The sequence below is a fragment of the Notolabrus celidotus genome, chromosome 20, assembly GCF_009762535.1.
Source record: "Notolabrus celidotus isolate fNotCel1 chromosome 20, fNotCel1.pri, whole genome shotgun sequence".
Taxonomy (NCBI): domain Eukaryota; kingdom Metazoa; phylum Chordata; class Actinopteri; order Labriformes; family Labridae; genus Notolabrus; species Notolabrus celidotus.
In genome coordinates, this window is record NC_048291.1 from 23858161 (window position 1) to 23876265 (window position 18105).

Genomic DNA, 18105 nt, shown 5'->3' on the forward strand with positions numbered 1-18105 from the left:
AGTGCATTAGCCAAAAAGAAATTGTTCTCCCGTCCCTTTCTCTCTGGCTATCCGTCAGTGTGCAGCTTTCACTTCTCTTCTCATTCCCACTCTTTCCGTGCCGAGGGAAATGGGATTCCTCTGCATTTGGGACAGTGTGTGGGTGTCAGTGAAGTGAGCACATAATGGAACCTGAGCTGGTTTTCTCTCAGGGAGACAAAAAAAATGACAAAACCCTCTGGGGAACTGCTAGTCCAGGTGGAAACATCCCTCAGCTGTGAACATTAAAAGGATGATTTGTAAGATTAGCGTTGACGTGCAGTTTCCCCAGTGATAAAAAGCAGCGCACACTGTCATAGTTGTGGGATTGGTGGTCTGCAGAGGAATCCAAACAGTTTTTGTTCCTCATATCACCCAGCTGATGTCACACATGTTGTTTTTTGTGGAGCATGTGTGCTATAGGAGGAATGCTGTGTGGTGTAGGAGACGCTTTTCCCTCCTGGTTAGGTCAAGGCGGCGTCTCTGGTTTCTGGCGGTGGGCTGACGGTGTTGGCTTGCCGTCTGTCTGGACATCAGGATTGTAAAAGCATATTACTGAGGCTATGACAAAAACATTTGTTCAACAGTCTGCTTCACTGCACTTGGTCATTCTCTGCATGTGTAAGTCATTATCTGTTGCTGCTCCACTGAGACTGTTAAAGATTTTAATACTAGCATTTGCATGTTACCATGTTTGTAGCAGGCATTGTAGAAAAGATTGGGACTCTGCGTGTGTGTTCCTGATGTTCTCTGATTAGTGAGGTCATAAAGATGTGTTTTGAAAAGGTCAGAGAGTTAGAGAGCAGAAGAAGAGAAAGCTAGATTATGAGTGTGTGTGTGTGTGTGTGTGTGTGTGTGTGTGTGTGTGTGTGTGTGTGTGTGTGTGTGTGTGTGTGTGTGTGTGAGTGTTTGTGTGTCTGTCTAAAGTGTTGATATTTCCTAATATTATAAAAGAAATTGCAGTTAGATGAGCTTTTATTCTTCAATGAATCTATCCCATGTGTGTAATTGGTATTCAAGCCATATTTTACTGTTGCAACTTACAGCTTAAACTGCTAATACATCCTTTGAATGTAAAACTAGATCTTAACTAATCACTTAAGTCTTTGTAAATATCAAGTGTATCTGATTCCTCTTTTTTTGTAGCGATTTAGAGATGTAAAAATGATGGACCTTGTGACTCTGATGTACTGAATGTGTCAGTATTGGTTTCTGGAGAGGCGTCTTATAGCCTAAAGGTGGTGATCACCATATTGGAAATGCTGACTTGCAGCTAATCTAGAAACCGGCAAAGAGAAGGTCGTAGCCTTACCGCCTTGCAAGCAGTTACACAGAGCCCACCTGTCAGTCAAATCAGCCCCGCCCCTAATTATGCATAATTATGCTAAACTCATAGCCTTTCCTCACCCTCACTCCCCTTTGTAGTTGTTACAGATTTTAAAAAAAACAAGGTAAAGGTAAAGTTCTGCTTTGAAAATGTGCTTTTTTATATGGGCTATAATGGGGATTCCTCTGCTTTTGTAGCCAGCCTCTAGTGGACACTTGAGGTACTGCACATGCTTCATTTTTCAACATTTAAAGACAGCTGCCGGCGACTACTTGTTCTTAAATGTTTGATAACTTTTGAATCTCTAATCCTATCAACAATCTTTAAAAACTCAGTTACAGCGGACATTCTCACCTTTCCATTGATACCACATTTGTCTCATGCAGCATATTCAAAATAAATTCAGGCAAGTCTGGCGCCCCCAAAAATGGTCTAGGTCTTTAAGGGTTAAGGTTGCAGGTAGGTTTTGAATTATTGGTCAAAAAGGCACAGAAAATAAGGACATCTTTAGGTCTTTTATTCAATATATCCTTATCAGTAAAACTTGTGAACCTTAGGAAAATAACAGGATACAATAATGCAATGAGTGCTTTTATAATTGAAAAATAACTGGCAGTTGAATCCCTTCAGCAATGCCATACAGGAGTAATTGGTTAAATTCCAAGCACTGATTTCCTCTCAGATCCTCTACCAAGAATATCTTTAACTTGAATCCTTTGATTTAAAGTTTTATCCATCCTCAATTTTTACTTTAGATAACCTCTGCCCTGTAGCCTTTCTCATTCCTCTTTACGTCACTTTTTTTTACTGTAATGCTTTACATAGAAATAGGGACTTTCACTGTGCATACTTAAACTGAAATTCCTGTTTTGAACTTAGTTTTTCCAAGAATTCTGCTAAAGTCCGTCCTGAGTAATGTAACAGAGTACAGAGCTTTTCTTGTATTTGGATTGTGAAACTGTAATTAAAACTCACTGCGTTACACTTGACCCTGCCTGCAGCTCCAGTGAACATTTAAGTTCATCACACGCAGTATTAGTGTGTAGACACACTGTCTCATGAGACTTTGTAACTGACGGTTTCACAAACTGTCATATATCCCTCCAGACAGCGGGGATGTTGTGAGCTAGACAAGCCTACACAATCCTGCATTCCTGCTGGATCAGTTTATGTTGTGAAGAGATAAAGTAGTAAGCTTTTTATCTTAGGAGTAGGAGTATCAGTGGTACAGACGACTGACAGTGTTTGTTTTTCACCCTCGGTCACAGTTTCATAATCATGATTTGAACCAGTGTAATTTTAATTGAAGGCTATATTATATCAACAGCTGTGTAGCAGAAATAAACTCTGTGTTTGAGGAGCCACATTGTGTGTCATTAATCCTTTCATCAAAGCATCTTTTCTAGTGATTGCTCCAGGGCTTCATCATCATTTGATCTGTGTCATGGTTGGCCTGTTTATTCCTTTATGCAGATTTAATAAACTGATTCAATCAAATAAGGAAAAACATCATCTTCCCTTCAATTACTTTTAGATTACTTTTTACCCCAAAGCTCTCCAGCTAAACAGATCATTCAGGCCAAATGTATTTAATTGAATGATATCCATCTGATATCATTATCCTCAACAGGTGTAAGATTGGTTCTTAGCATTATGTTCCTATCATAATTACATCCTGTCGTTTTTCCTTATGTGATGGACAAAAGATAAATCCAGATATTTCCTCAGAGGGCTTTTCAATCTGAACAGAACTTGACACCTTTTATCCAAAAACCTTGTTTCACGTTAGGAAGACTCGATCCTTTCAAGGGTATAAGCCTGAGGAGGAGCCACAAGCAGGATCGTCACCCATCTGTTCCTGAGCGCTGTTTTGAAGCCAATCAGCGGCAGGAGCCATATTGGAAATTCTGAACTCAACCAGAAAATGTGACGTAAAGAGGCGGGGTTTGAGCCTCCGAGCCAACAGCTGTGTTCCCGCCTGTTGATCAAGTCAGTCATGTCCATATTTGGGCAAAAACTTGTAATCTTAATATCTTCTGAACCGTCGCGTTAGAACAAAATTCACCCCAGTACAGTGTGTGCCGATACAGAGAAATGAGCTACGTAGACCGAAGCAGTTTTTTGAACCAGGCTGTAAACATGTTTATTGATTCTGTAAAGATCGTCTTTTTTGAATTGGTGTGTGTGTGGTTTCCGGTGTTTCTGCAGCCAGACTCAAGCGGATTCTCGATGAATTGCAGTTTATAACACTTCCTCATCAGCTTCATATGTTGAGACCGGAGGTTGCCGCTTGCTGGTAACAGAGTAAAACAGCTAGCCAGACATAGACTGTATAGAAACATGGACAGCGCAACAGCTACCCTGAGTGAAGCCAGAATTGTCAGTACTCCCCCTGGTGACTGGCTGAAGCATAGATTTTAAAGCCTGCCTTCTCCGTTATAACAGATGGAACATGGGTCGAACTTTAAATTCACACATCTTTAACAAGCTTTCATTCATAGCTGTTCAGTCTTATCATGCAGATTTATACAAAAATGTTAATTTTACAGAGCAGTGTTGTTGAATGATGTTAAAAAAAAAGGGGGTGTGACATCATGATTGGCAGCTCGGGGTGGCTTCACTTCTCACAATATTGATACATGACTCATCCACAGCTCTCCATAAAGAGCATCATTTCCCCACCAGGAGGGTGACAAGAGTATCCCTGACCGGTCCTCAGCTTTAGTCATGCATTTGTGCACGTGGTGTTCGAGTGTGTGAGTGTGTGAGTGTGTGATTGTGTTTGTGTGAGTGTGTGTGTGTAAAAGTGAACAGTCCTCAGCTGCCTCTCTCGTGGCTCCGCTCCTGTCCTCTCTTTCTCTAAACAATAGCTTGTTGTATTTCCTCCCATCGTGCCTCCCTTTCCCCCCGCCGCGCCGCACATCTGCATCCTCCCTTCTCCTCGTCCTCCTCGTCCTCTCTGCCCCCCCCCTACACCCCCCGCCCTGAAGCCCTCCATGACCTCCACTCCTTCTGCTCCCTCTCCCTGACCTTGACACATCCCTCCTTCGCTGCTTGTCATTTGGGAACATGCGCACGTTTCACTGTTAGTTTCCCCCAGAGGATTTGGGTGGAGGGAGTTTGGTGACATTTGGATGTATCTCGTGGGTCTTCCTCTGTGCCCCGGCCAACATCCTTTCCTCTGACCTCTCCCTGAACTGGTCTGAATGTTTATGAACCCGGGCCAGCACCCCCCTACAACCACACCCACTCCACACATTCCTGCATACATATGGGGCTCGGCTGCTTCCAACGATGACGTCCACTTCTGTTTTATTTATGAGTTCTTCTGTGACTGCCGGCCAACGTCAAGTGCCATGCATTGTGTAACAGATGTGGAATGCATAATATGAATTAGGTGGAGCTACGGTAACCTTTTGGGATCAATTCGTCTCATGTGTCAGCGTCATGAACTCTGTGTGTGTCAGGACTTTGTGACATTTTGGCACCAACACTTCCAGAGTTTGTGGTTTAATTACAGCCTGAGCAAAATCAGTCTCCCTAATAGTACTGTGAGGAGCTGCGGACAGCGAAATAATATACATTATCAATCACCTCTTCTCATAAAGCCCATCACACCCTTGGAAGTGTTTGAAGTTGCAAAGTTTCTCTACCTGCTACCATCCATCAATTAATCTTTATTCATAGAGCACAACTATTATTTCCTGAGGACTCTACAAACAGAGCAGGTCTAGACCGTACTCTATGTTCAATTAACAAAGACCCAACATCAAGACAGGGTAAGATCTAGTCCCATTTTACGGACTGGACTCAGTCTGATCTCATCTTAATCCACCATGAGCAGAGCACTTTGCAGCATTTAGCAAGTTACAGTGGCAAGGAACAGCAGGACCAGACTCATGTTAAACACACATCTGCTGAGACCGTGATGGGGTTGGAGAGAGGAACAGAGGGAGACAAAGAGAGAGAGAGATGATGGTAGTTAGATGGATAGTGGTACCATGATTAGCCTTAAAAGCTTTGGCCATTGATTTAAAGCTACTGTGAGGAACTTCTGATATTCTGTCAGTCTTGGCGCCCTCTGTGAACAAAGCAATATGTCTAATCTGTCTCCTTTCATGTTTTTGTTTTTTTAAGTTATACATTTTGGGGCTTTTACACCTTTATTATATAGAGGAGAGGACAGTGGATAGTGTAGGAGATTAGGAGAGTGGGGAATGACATGCAGGAAAGAGGGTGCATGCTGGATTTGAACCCAGGTCACCCGCTACATGGGCACCCAACTTAACCATTAGGCCAAGTCGGCGCCCTAATCTGTCTCCTTTCTGACATGCCTTCTACATGTTGATGAAAAATCTCATCCTGCTTTCTTTCATCCATCAAATGTTTCACTCCTTGTGAATCTTTGCTGTGAAAAATGTAATCAAAGGCTGTTTCGGTGGTGCGCCTCGTCTGACACTGTCCTGGCTGCAGTATTATTGGCATTAAAACCATCTATAAAAACAGTCGACCTTCTGGCTTATGGTCTTGTTTACTTTTGTTGGTCATAAAGAGGCTTGGGTATTTATTTCACTGTGAATCATATCAAGGTAGAAACTCCTCAGTGGAGCTCAACATTCTTCCTTCAGTCTTATTTGTTGTTGATGATTTGCTTTGAGAAGCCAGCTCGAACATGAATGAATCAAAGCTGTGATAAACACTAAATGCTTCACTTTCGGAATCAGACACGAAAACACAACATGACTGCAGCAGTAATCAAACACTGGGCCTGAATCCGAGGGTAATTATTTGGCTTAAACTGATTGTTTGAAAGTTTTTATAACCCACTCCATGTGTTTGCTTTCTAACTTTTGTAACTTGTTGCTGCTGTTCTTTGCCAATCCTCTTTTGTCCCCCACAAGCTGTGATCTCAATGCAAGAAATCTGGTTAAGTAATGGTTTAAAACATTAAGAAAAGATAATGCTTAACTTTCTGTGAGTTTAGTATAAAAGTAAAGCACTTTTAGGTTTGACCCATGATATAAAGACGATGTTTTGTCTCTTTTATCTGCTCGGAAACAAAAGAAAAATGAAAGTTATCTGAAGAGGAAAACAAAGAGAGCATTTGACATATCAGAGATTGATACAGGCAATTAAGTTTGGAGAACTTAGTGATGGGCTCTGGTTAAATGCCAAAGCAGAGCAATGCTAGGCCTGGTTGTTATTTTCTTGACGGTTATATAATAATCTTAATTTCCATGATTCAATCAAACAGTTGTAAAAACACAACGATTTAACTTCAGTGGAATCATTTCTGACATGTGTTAACCTTTGTCCTGATACCAGCTACAGTCACTTTGTTTCTGTTTTAACACTTTGCTGCACATCTCATGGTGTTTCTATCTCTCTCTCTGTTGTGTGTGGTTTTCAGAGTATGAATCTTCACACTCTCTCTGCACCTGTTTTTTTTCTTTCCTACTTTCTGTTACCGGAACAAACAAACGAAGAGCAGACTTTGTGATTGGATGTTTCTTGCTGGAGGCTTCTCGTACCTGCTGCTGACCCCTTTTCTTATTTTTTTTTTAAGACACCCAAGCTTTGACCTCTGACTTTAAATCAATGAGGCAGATATTTTCTCACATGGATGCACATTTTTTGATCGGACCATTCAACCAATAGAATTTCTTTTCCATTTGAGCTTTGAAAGAACTCTTCAGGGATAGAACTGTGCACAGAACATCAGCAGGATTTTAACTTTGAGGACAGAAATACTCAATGACTCCAGCAGCTGTGTCTGACAGGAAGGTGTTACTGTGGCTCTAAACATCCCTTTACTACAGTCTTAGTTAAATAAGTGCAGAGTGGTTTTAATTGCATAATGTTCTCTGCTTTTTGTCTTATCTTCAGCTATACCTCAACTCAACTTCATCTATATAGCACCTTCCATACATAAAAACATGCAGCCCAAAGTGCTTCACAGAATAACAGAGACAGAAAACAACAGCAATGGTAAGATTATAAAAAGCATGATTATAAATAAAATATTTTAAAATAAAATAAAATCAATACAGTAAAATTAATAAAATAAGTAATAGTGGAAAGAAAAGTTAAAAATAAAGTAGCGTTAACAAGATCAGATGAATACAAGAAATAAATAGATAAATAGATAATAAAATGAGATACATAAATGTTAAAGCAATGATTCAAATAATAATGGTTAAAATAATATTAAAAATAATAATGCATTCCAGCTTTAAAAATAAATTACTCCAGATTAAAAGCTAGATTAAAAGGGTAAGTCTTAAATTTACTTTTAAAAACACCCAGAGAGCTCGCCATTTTAATGTCCAGAGAAAGAGTTCTAGAGTTTAGGGGCTTAAAAACAGAAAGCTCTCTGGCCGGTGCTTGTGTGAGACACACAAGGAGCATTTCAAAGGGAAGCTATAATATCTCATCACACTTGATATAAGCCAAGTAACCTGACAAGTCCAGCTGTAACATCTTATTGTGAGATATTGAAGGCATAAATAAAGCCTTAATGGCTTGTAATGAGTAAAACTTGCAGCCAGCACAGCAATTAAAGAACATCTGAGTTTCTTTAAATAAGAATTTATATTGTATGAATTATTACATCTTATTTTAATTACACTTTGTTGTGAAATAAGATGTCATATCTGTATTTTTCTCGAGTATGGCTTCTATAAGTGTTGCCTGCGTTGATGTTTAAATCAAGCTTAACAGCGAGCTGCATATCTTGGGTTTGGAATGATCCCCTTGTCCTGCTCTGGATTTTCAGATGGGATGAATATTTGTGCAGCATTTTTATTTTTCTTGCTGAGATGATTGCTGGAAACATGTGACCTATAAAAGAGGTAATATAGATTTTTATTTGTCTTTTTTTCTCCCTGGACTCTGTTAGATTATTGCTTTCATTCATTTTTCACCAGCTAACAAAGCGCCCTCTGTTCGAGCCCTCGCTCATGTGTAGTTACATCTCTCACTTTTACCGCCCCATTGTTCCTGGGAACCATGATAAAATGGTTCCCTCTCTGCTTCTCCTACTCTCTCTGTCTTCTCAGGAGGTCTTACCCTACTTTAGAGAATGCTAATTCAGTCTGACCACTGAGCGGGAGTCTGGGCTGCGTGGTTGAACCGTCTCTGTGTTCCCCGGGTCTGGCATCGCCGGGGGCAGATCAGCTGCACTGATAGGAGAGGGAAACCAGGGCAACCTCCACCCTGACCTGCCAATCACATTGCTCACTGGTGCAGCCGTTGACAAATGACCCCAGCCACCCCGACCTCACTCTAACCACCGTAAACAGTCGCAGGTGCATGTGAAACACCTGTTTGTGTGCATGTGTGAGCCTCTACAAATACAACCTGAGTGTGCACGAGCTTGTGCTTCATTCTGCAATGTTAAAAAGGAAAGTAGTGCCCTAGATTGATGCACATTGTGGGTATTTCTGCCAGTGTGTTGGTGTTAGATCGCAGCGTGAAAATTCTTTCTCAGGAAATTAAATGGACCACCTCTACACACACCAGTAGAGGATGTTTGTTCTTTTAATTCACTCACACACTAACTAAAAATGGGCTTCCTCTGCTGCAAAGAAAGAAATTCACTATCAGAGAGGGCACATTAAAGTGCTCTTCAAGCCCACAGTGTGCGCACACACACATACACACTCACACACACACACACACACAGTCATCCCAGAAAAACACCAGGGTTACATAATCCAGCGTAATACCTCAGGAGCACACGCTCACAAACTGGCAACCACAGCTCCGATCACCATTACAGGACTCCGACCTGAACTCTGCTGGAGCTGCAATAAAGAGAGAATTTATTTGATTTGATTTTGGTTTGTTGATGTTGTAACGTGGCCACTGAACGTTCGGGTGAAAAAGACATGCTTGGGTCTGCATTTGTGTTTCATTCTTTGTCAGCCACTGAGACCACAGGCTAATGATAGGTTCAGGAAGTCCTTGAGGAAATGTGGAAATACAGTCAGGATAAAATCACATGAGAAGTAACGTGGAGCTCGAAGGCATGGGACCCGTCATTCCTGTCAGGGTGCAGCAGCATTAAGGCCACCTTTCCATCATGAAGTCTGGTTTGCACAATTTGAAAAAAAAAAAGAGAAGTTACGTCCTATGTAGATTCAATTCAAACGGGCTGTCGATGAGATCATAGCCTGACAGTAAATTTAGAGATCTCTTTATCTGGCCAGTGCAGATGTTTTATCGACCCCCATCCTAATTTTTCTAATATAAAAATGATCCTCATGTCCTCACTGGCCCCTGATGCTAAACTCTGGGTGTGGAGCAATAACAGCGGCCTCAGTGTCAGCCTGGAATCCGCTGTGTTTTGGGGAAAATTCCTCTTCGCTCCTCACAGTCATGTTATGGAAGCCAAGTCCAATTTGTGCCAAAATACGAGTAAAGAAGGATTCAAGGGAAGACAAAACCCCACTGTGTATCCTGTTGCTCCAGAGAGAGAAAAACAAGATAGGAAAGTGGATGATTTTAACATTCCTTCATTTTAAAGTGTTGTCAGTTTATTGGAGAATAAATGTTGTTAGCAGCAAGAATTTGCTAAAGCTGCTGTCTCATCCCTGAGCGTACATGTTTGTGGAGTGATTAAATCACACCCCACTCCTACCTAAAGAGATGATTCTAGGCTACTGAAGCAGATATAGATGGAGGAACGTTACATCAGGAAACCAAGGAAACAAGAAGGACTGAAGCAGCGGGTTAACTAAAGGTTAATATTTTAATCTCTGTGCATATTTGTGAAGATTAGCTGATACCAGCGGCCCAGTAAGGACTGGTCAAGGCTGCAGCCAGCTCTTCTCTTCTCTGTGATCTGTGTATGGATGTATAGATGTGAGAGTGTGTGTGTGTGTGTAGGTGTGTGAGAGGCTCTTGGCACAGCTCGGTAGCCTTGTGATCAGAGATCAGGAGTTTGTTCTCAAGAGGATTCAGAAACAGGTAAGATTTCTCTCGCTGAGCCGAATGTTTTCTGACAGGAAATACATTTTAACCTACCAAAATAAAATTCAGATTGTATGAAAGTCCAGATTTACTTTACATAAAAAAAGATGAATTATTTTTCAGAGGTTTTCTTATTCTGGCTGACTTCATCAGGCAGGCACGGGAGGGGAATCATTGCTTTTATGACAGCAGTGTTAGTTAAATATTAATGTGTGAGTGTCTGGATTTAAGTACTTAGGGTTAATGGATGCATCATCCTCTTAAACACCGTTTCACACCTCTATGTGAGGTGTGTGTACCTCAGAGTGAAAGCAGCTTTTAACCCTTGCTCAGACAATGCACGTTCAACATTTACTCACCTTGCATCTTCAAATGCTCTCATACATGGATAAAAACACACGTGCAGAAGGCAGAAAGATGCAGCTCTGAATATATCCCATCTAAATGTCGCCTGGAATAACCCCACACAGACACAAAAACTGACACATCCTCACCAAGAGGAAGCTCTGACCCGGTCTGTCAAACTTAACCCAATGACAGCGTGAAACTGTCCTCTTTGTGAATCTTTTTATGTCCAAAGGAAGAGCAGTCAATGAAACAAAATGGCTCCCTTTGCTCAGTCATTGCCGGCAATTTGGCCCATGTTTCCTTGGCAACACAAACTTGGTTTTCTAACTGAGGACGAGGAGAGATGGAGCCGTTATAACGCAGCCGCAACAATGCTCACATCCAGCAGCAACACGCAGCCTTGATTTTGTTTTTCCCTCATCAGTTCTCCGCTCGGTGTCAGCGGGAATGATTGTTGTTATGCAGAGCAGGTCGTTCATCTCACACATACATGAGCTCGCTGTAGAAAAACAACATTTTGTTGAAACTGAGGAGAATGAAGGAGTTCAATTGATGCACCTTTTTTCTTTCTTCTGTAAGGAACTGTTCTCTCTTTAACAAAGCACTCAGCAGCTCCAGGTACAAATCAAAAACTCTGAAATGAACCTTTTTTTTTTCTATCTTCTTTTTGACTGATTCCCGTTCAGATATTAATAAACGGGGTCATTTGAGCTGAGATTAATCCTGTTAATATATTCAGATTCTTTTCTGGTGAGTACCAGAGCTGATTTGTGTGGTAGTAGTTCTGTTTCAGAGACTAAATTCCTGCTAGTTCCAGTGTTTTTATGGTTCAGTGGCTCAGAAATCTGTACATGTTGAGATAAAAGGACCAGAGGTTCATTGGTGTCATTGTATGCACTACTTATCTTTATATGAAGATGTGATAAATCAGATGACAAAAGGATAGAGACATAAAGATATATATCTATACAAAGACTGACCATGTAGCTTTGAATGTACAAACTTATAATAACTAAAGCTAAAGCACAAACTGTCCAAGGACAAACATCTTTAGGTTATTGTGAATATCTCAGATGACCTAAAGGATCAAGTTTACTATCATAGGTTTAGAAAATTCAACTACATCTGTGGCTGAATAAATCAAGAACTATCCTGTTTGGAGTTTTGCACTGAATCAGAGGCTTTCAGATCTTAAAAATATACACATTATGGTGAATTATGGCAGTGATTTTTTTAGTGTATGGCATTTCTGTATCTATTTTAATTTTTTTTTAAAGCATACTGGAAGCTTCATGTTTATTTGACATGATATGCTTTGAAATGCACCGGATCACTACTTGAATCTTCCTCTATCGAGGATTTTACACAGGTCTAATCCATGTCCACAGTCCTTGTTGTGCCTGCCTCCCTTCCCTTTTAAAGTGAAATGCATACCGTTCTATCAAACTCTTATTCTAAACCCGTTCAGTCAGTACAGCTGTGTTTTAACATTTCAATGTGAATGATGTAAATGCAGGTGTTTCTTTGTTCTCCAGTATCAGATCAGATTTGCTCTTTATTTGCTCGGACTCTGATGACCTTTATGGAAACCTTTCAGTTCAAGTCCTCCAGTCAGCCTCCATTTCAAACAAGCCCCTGCTTATCAGTAACCTATTACTTCTTGCTCTAGCTGCCTGCGCAAACACTGGCTGAGGCATTCGCCACAACTATGTACACACTTTCAAATACAGTGAACACAAACACAGATATGTGAAACATCCACCGCAGCACACAGTCTCTCTGTACCTTGTTTTTGTTATCCATGTAGCAAATTTTGTTTTCTGCTGGCACAGACACAAGGAGCTGTGTTTATGTCATTTACCATAGAGTGTCTCTCTTTCCCAACAAAACACATCCTTCAGCTTCAGCCACACTGTTTGTCTTGAGGAACTCAGACAGGTTGTCTCAAATGTGGAACCAAAAATAAGGTTTGTCATTTGAGCTACGATGGCTACTTTCTCCACAATTGGATCTGTGTGTCAGTGGATACATGTGTGGGCATCTATTCTCCCAAGGCCTATTGGGCTAATGTGATTGTGTTTAATTCACTCTTTACATACCCGGGAGCCAAACATGGACAGGCTGTTATTGACCAGCTTGTTTGGGATAAACAATAATGCAAATCACATTTACCTGTCATGGAAAATGCGTGTGGAGTGGGAGATTTTGGATACCTCTGGCGACAGTTCTGTTCAGCTTAGTTTCACGGTGGTGCCTTCACTTCAGTTTGAACCCCTTTGCACAAAGAGCTTTGTATAATAACCATAATAACCCATGCACTCTTCCTTCAGGTGGAGTTGGCATTGCTGCCACTCAGCTGTGCAAGACGGTGAAGGACGTGACTGTGTTTGGCACAGCCTCTGCCAGCAAGCACGAGACCATCAGCGAAGGTGGAGTCACGCATCCCATCGACTACCGCACCAAGGACTATGTGGAGGAAGTACGCAAGATCAGTCCAAAAGGTGAGAAAATAAGTGCTAGAAAACTGGAGTTTGCACATACAGAAATTACAAATAAATAAAAATAAACTTTAAACAGTGCACAGTAAAAGAGGGGTGCCTCCAGACTTTTTTGACTGGGCTGGCCCAACAGAGGCACCAACTTATGCAGAGGTGGCATGACAAAAGTGTTCACACATGAACAAATAAGAAGCATTTATTAATTCTTTATGTCTCCTCTAATCATTCTTGCTATAACAACAACATTAAAGTATAAACAGGTTATAAAAATATAACTGTTACAAAACAGTTATATTGCTGGTTATAATTTTGTAACCTTAACAATGACAACTGAGAGGCAATATAAATCTTCCAAGCTTAATTGGGGCGGCAGTAGCTCAGTCCATAGGGACTTGGCTTGGGAACTGGAGGGTCACCAGTTTCGAGTCCCAGTATGGACAAAGTTTGGCAAGTGGACTGGTGGCTGGAGAGGAGCTGGTTCACTTACCTAGGCACTGCCTAGGTGTCCTTGAGCAAGGCACCGAACTCCCAACTGCTTAGGGTGCGCTGGTTGATGGCAGCATCCTCACTCTGACTCTCACTCTCTCCCTATGTGCATGTCTACTGCATGTTTGTGCAAGACATTGTATGTATACCAAAAAAACTGTGTGTGTAGCATGACCAAATAATTAACACGAGTGAAAAAATAGAATTTCCCCCATGGGGATTAATAAAGTACGTTTCTTTCTTCTTCTCTTTTAATTATAAGGACTTTTAAAGGACTCAAACAGAAGATGTTTGTCTTGAGTTAAAATTTAAAGTACTTGAAAAATCACAAGCAAACTCCTGCACATTGGCTTTCTGTCACAAATACATTTTTGGGCAACTTTTCCACACCAAACTATTTCCAATACATACATATTTGACAGTAAGACAGTGTTTTATTCAATTTAAAGTGGCAAGAAAATCTTTTAAATGCAATCACACTACTGGAAGCCTGTTGAAACAGTTAAAATAGTTCATTTTTAAGCATGTCTCACCTCTAACAAGGCAAACAGGCATTTTAATTTGGATTTTGGGGTGGCCGTCCCCTCTGGATATGCCTCTGAGATGAAATAAGGGGCAACATATGAATGAGACAACATATTTGACAACCCATTAGCTTCCATAGAGCAACAGCTACCATTACTGTTTGATAGTGATACATTATAAATCAGGAAACATGTAGTGTGTTATACTTATATGTCGAAAATGTGACTTATGTTTATTTAAACATATCATATCAAATCGTGTGACGTCAAACAGTGAAGAAGGATAGAAGAGTTTGAATGCTAATGTTAGCTAGCATGAGTCGTCAAATGTGTCGCATTAGCTTGAGCTATGCCTGATTTCCATCTGTTTTCTTAATATCAATACTCTTTGCAGTCACTGATCCATCCAGTAGCTGTGAAATGAAAATGATTAGTCAGATTCCCAACATTTAATTGAGCTGCAACACAACAGGATGACATTTTAACAGCTTTTCCATCAGAGGAAAATGGCCGCTGTGTAAACATGACGAGGACTTGGTGACTGCAGCGTTTGTTGATCAGTGATTAACAAAGTGAGAAGACATTTCATACACTTGTTTTCTTTTCTCATGACACAATTCTCAGCAGAGTTGGCTGCCATGTTTGCTAGACTGAGTGACAGCATGTGGGGAGTTATTTTTCCCATCAGGCAAAGCAGTGACCGCTCGCGTTTCAGCAAAATGAAAAAAAAAGTCTAGTTCCTGTTTCTTCTTTTCCTGCTGCTGGGTTTCTAACAGGATAGACAGTTTTATAAAGCACTCATTTTATAGCCCCCTCTCCCTCTTGTATCTGTTCTCTGTGACATGGAGCGAGACAGACAGACATTTCAAAGACAGATAGGACGAGAGCCGGAGTTGACACTTTAGACAGAATGTATCTAATTAGAAGCCCAGATCAATGTGAAGCCCTGTCCGCTACCTTTCCCTGTCTTTGGCTCTCTGTCAATTCATCTGTGCTGCGGTCATGGCAGAGTCCTGCTGTGAGCCTCCTGCAATCAATAGAGGCAGGGTTTAGCAGAGCAAGGAGGGGTAGCCCAATTTGAGGAGTCCCCTCTGGCACAAAGGAACATCATTAAGTCTGAGCCTGCATGGCCAGACATTAATAAGCACACACAGAGAAGGCTTCATAGTTAGGTCGCCATGCACTGCAATCCGTCCCAAGGTCGGTTTGTTATTCCCTCCACCCAGGAAAGGAATGAACAATGACAGAGAGACATTTTATCCCTCCTCTCTTATCAGTGACAAGAATGAGAAAACAAAAAACAAGAAAGATCTCACCCCTCACTCCTCGCCTCTCTTGGCATATGCACGGGTTCCTCCTCGTGTAAACATGGCACAACTTGGCTACACTTGCTACTCCAAGTGAACTCTGGCATGCGGAGGGGGCTGCTGAGGAGACTTGGCAGACAGCTCCAACGAAATCCAGACCTGTGATAACTGTCCCCCTTCTTCCCTCTCATGCTTTAGGGATGGATATTATCCTGGACCCTCTGGGAGGATCGGACACCCATAAGGCCTACAACCTGCTGAAGCCTATGGGCAAACTCATCACCTATGGTAAGTGATAAATACACAGAGTCTCCTCCTGCAAGAGTTACCTCAAAGAGATGTGGCTAAAGCTCTCAATCTGGGGAAATGTTTAACAGTTTCAGTTTGCAGAACGTTTCCACATAAACTTTCCAGATTCAGAAGCACTTTTATGAGCCAAAGCCAAATATAAAAAAGGCTCAACCTCCACAAGAATATCCTTTACCCCCAGTCTGTACGGATCTCTAACCAAGCTTCTCCACATTGTTCAACTTTGAATTTACCAGAGCCTCTTATGTAACAAACCAAACTGTTTTATTAAGCTGGATGGCAGCACAGCACAGCTAGTATGCTCATATGTTACCGTACAAGTTCATCTCAAGAATACATATGTAGGAATATTTTGGTCTTTTTAGCATTTATTGGTTATTAAAAGCTGCAGAGTGACAGGAAATCTGCACAGCCTTCAGCTATGTAGATTTTATTATAACCAGAAGTGGCTCTTTTTTTGAGTCACAGCTTCTATTTGTGATATTTTTCCCCCCATTTGCTGCAAGATATCTGCCACAGTTACTAACCAAATTGGGAGTCCAGGTCACAAAAACTGTTAATGAGAAAAAGCGGTTTACATAAACGTTTGTAGATCTTCCACAGTTCGGCTGTCAGCAAAGACAGAAAAATCCAGCGATGGCAGATTCGCAAAATCCCAAAATCCAAGCAGAGTTGAAAAAGGGGGAAAGTAAACAGGTAGTAAACAAAGCTGAAGAGTGTGAACACAATGTGGCGACAGTGACAATCTTGCAGATGGAAGGTGGAAATGCAGGGTTATCTGTACACAGGTCAGAGCAATTACAAACCAGGCACAGGTGTGTGAGGGAAAACAGGCAGGAAACTGAACAATGACAATTTACACAACCACCAGGAGTACAAAATAAAACAAGAAGTGTACATAAAAAACATGAATAGATAGAAAGGCAGAACAGAATTTAACAACATCAGATATTTTGGAGCAGAAAAGAAGCAGCTTCCTGGTGGGCGGTGTGACCTCTCAGCAGAGGTCCATGTCCTCAGTGTGCAGCGTGTCACCGTGGGAAGGCCTTTACACTCGCTCTGCTGCGATGCCAATCTAGTACCAGCATGCATGCAACAGTGGGCGGGGTCGGCATCCATGAAGAACAGGGCCTGGCCTTTGCATGGCACACAAAAAAACCCACTACCCAGCATGGTGCCCCCCTGCCCTCACCCATTCACCCTCTCTCAACCCTTCAGAACACCAAACCCCCACTCCCCAAACCCTCGCCCCACCCTCCCGGTCCCTCTGTGCTGCCTGCTCCTCTTCCAGTTTATCAGAAGTATGCACAACGGAACAATGGGCGTTTTATCCACACGAAACCTGGAATGTGTCTGAATGTAGCAGGCCGGGTCCCTCTCTTCTTCTCTCACAGCGAGCTTTGTGTCCCCTGGTTCCCCCGAGAGACACAAACAGAGGCAGTGAGAGCAGGAGGATGTGTGAACACAGAAAGATGGGAGTGGAGGAGGATGATAGTGACAGAGGGTGCTGAAGTGAGAAGGGGTTTTTAAGGGTGAAAGGTGTCGGTGAGAGTGTGAATGTGCATGGAGAGCAAAAAGAGAGACCAATATAAATATAACTGAAGAGTAGATGCACCTTGCAGGATTGATGATCATTTGACATATATGATAAATCTTGAAATCCAGAGATTCAGTATTCAAAGACAAAACCGTTCACGATACAGGATTCATTATCAAAATTACATCAATCTTTTTTATGTCATTATATTTATTTAGTGCAGATAATTTGAAAGGAAATGACACAAACACACCCTCTTGTCTCTTAAGGCTTTCCCTCCAGAGTTTTACACTCCTCCACTCTCTCCCTCTCTCAGGTGCAGCTAACATGCTCGCTGGCCAGAAGAAGAACCTGTTGGCCGTGGCTAAGAACTGGTACCATCAGTTCTCTATCCACACACTCAGCCTGATCCAGGGGAACAAGTCTGTGTGCGGCTTCCACCTGGGCTACCTGGACGGAGAGATGGAGCTCATCACCCAGGCCATGGGCACCGTCATGGATCTGTACAAGGACGGCAAGATCAAGCCCCACATCGACTCCACCTGGCACCTTGAGCAGGTTTGTGTCTCACTGAGGCTCCCTGGGATTTCCATGTTTCCCTCATAGAGATTGTGTCTTAAATCGTCCTCAAAACAACAGGTGTCACTTTGAAGGGTGATGATATTTTCTTTGAAACATCAAAGGGATGTTGCCCGTCAGCTGACCGCGTTCACAGAGTCCATTCAAACTGGATTATGAGCACAATGAAGTTCAGTTCCCTGCTGCTACATTATTATGA

General features: G+C 41.8%; 1 protein-coding gene across 5 annotated transcripts in view; it reads left to right on the plus strand.

The window, feature by feature from the left end:
• The window catches only part of LOC117832463 (synaptic vesicle membrane protein VAT-1 homolog), a 96804-nt gene that overhangs the window by 68039 nt on the left and 10660 nt on the right, over window positions 1-18105 (plus strand). For all 5 annotated transcript variants that reach the window (XM_034711603.1, XM_034711607.1, XM_034711606.1 and 2 more), the window contains 3 exons: window positions 12997-13167; window positions 15680-15769; window positions 17644-17885. In XM_034711603.1, coding sequence (XP_034567494.1) covers window positions 12997-13167; window positions 15680-15769; window positions 17644-17885 — 503 coding nt within the window. The remainder of the gene's footprint in view (window positions 1-12996; window positions 13168-15679; window positions 15770-17643; window positions 17886-18105) is intronic.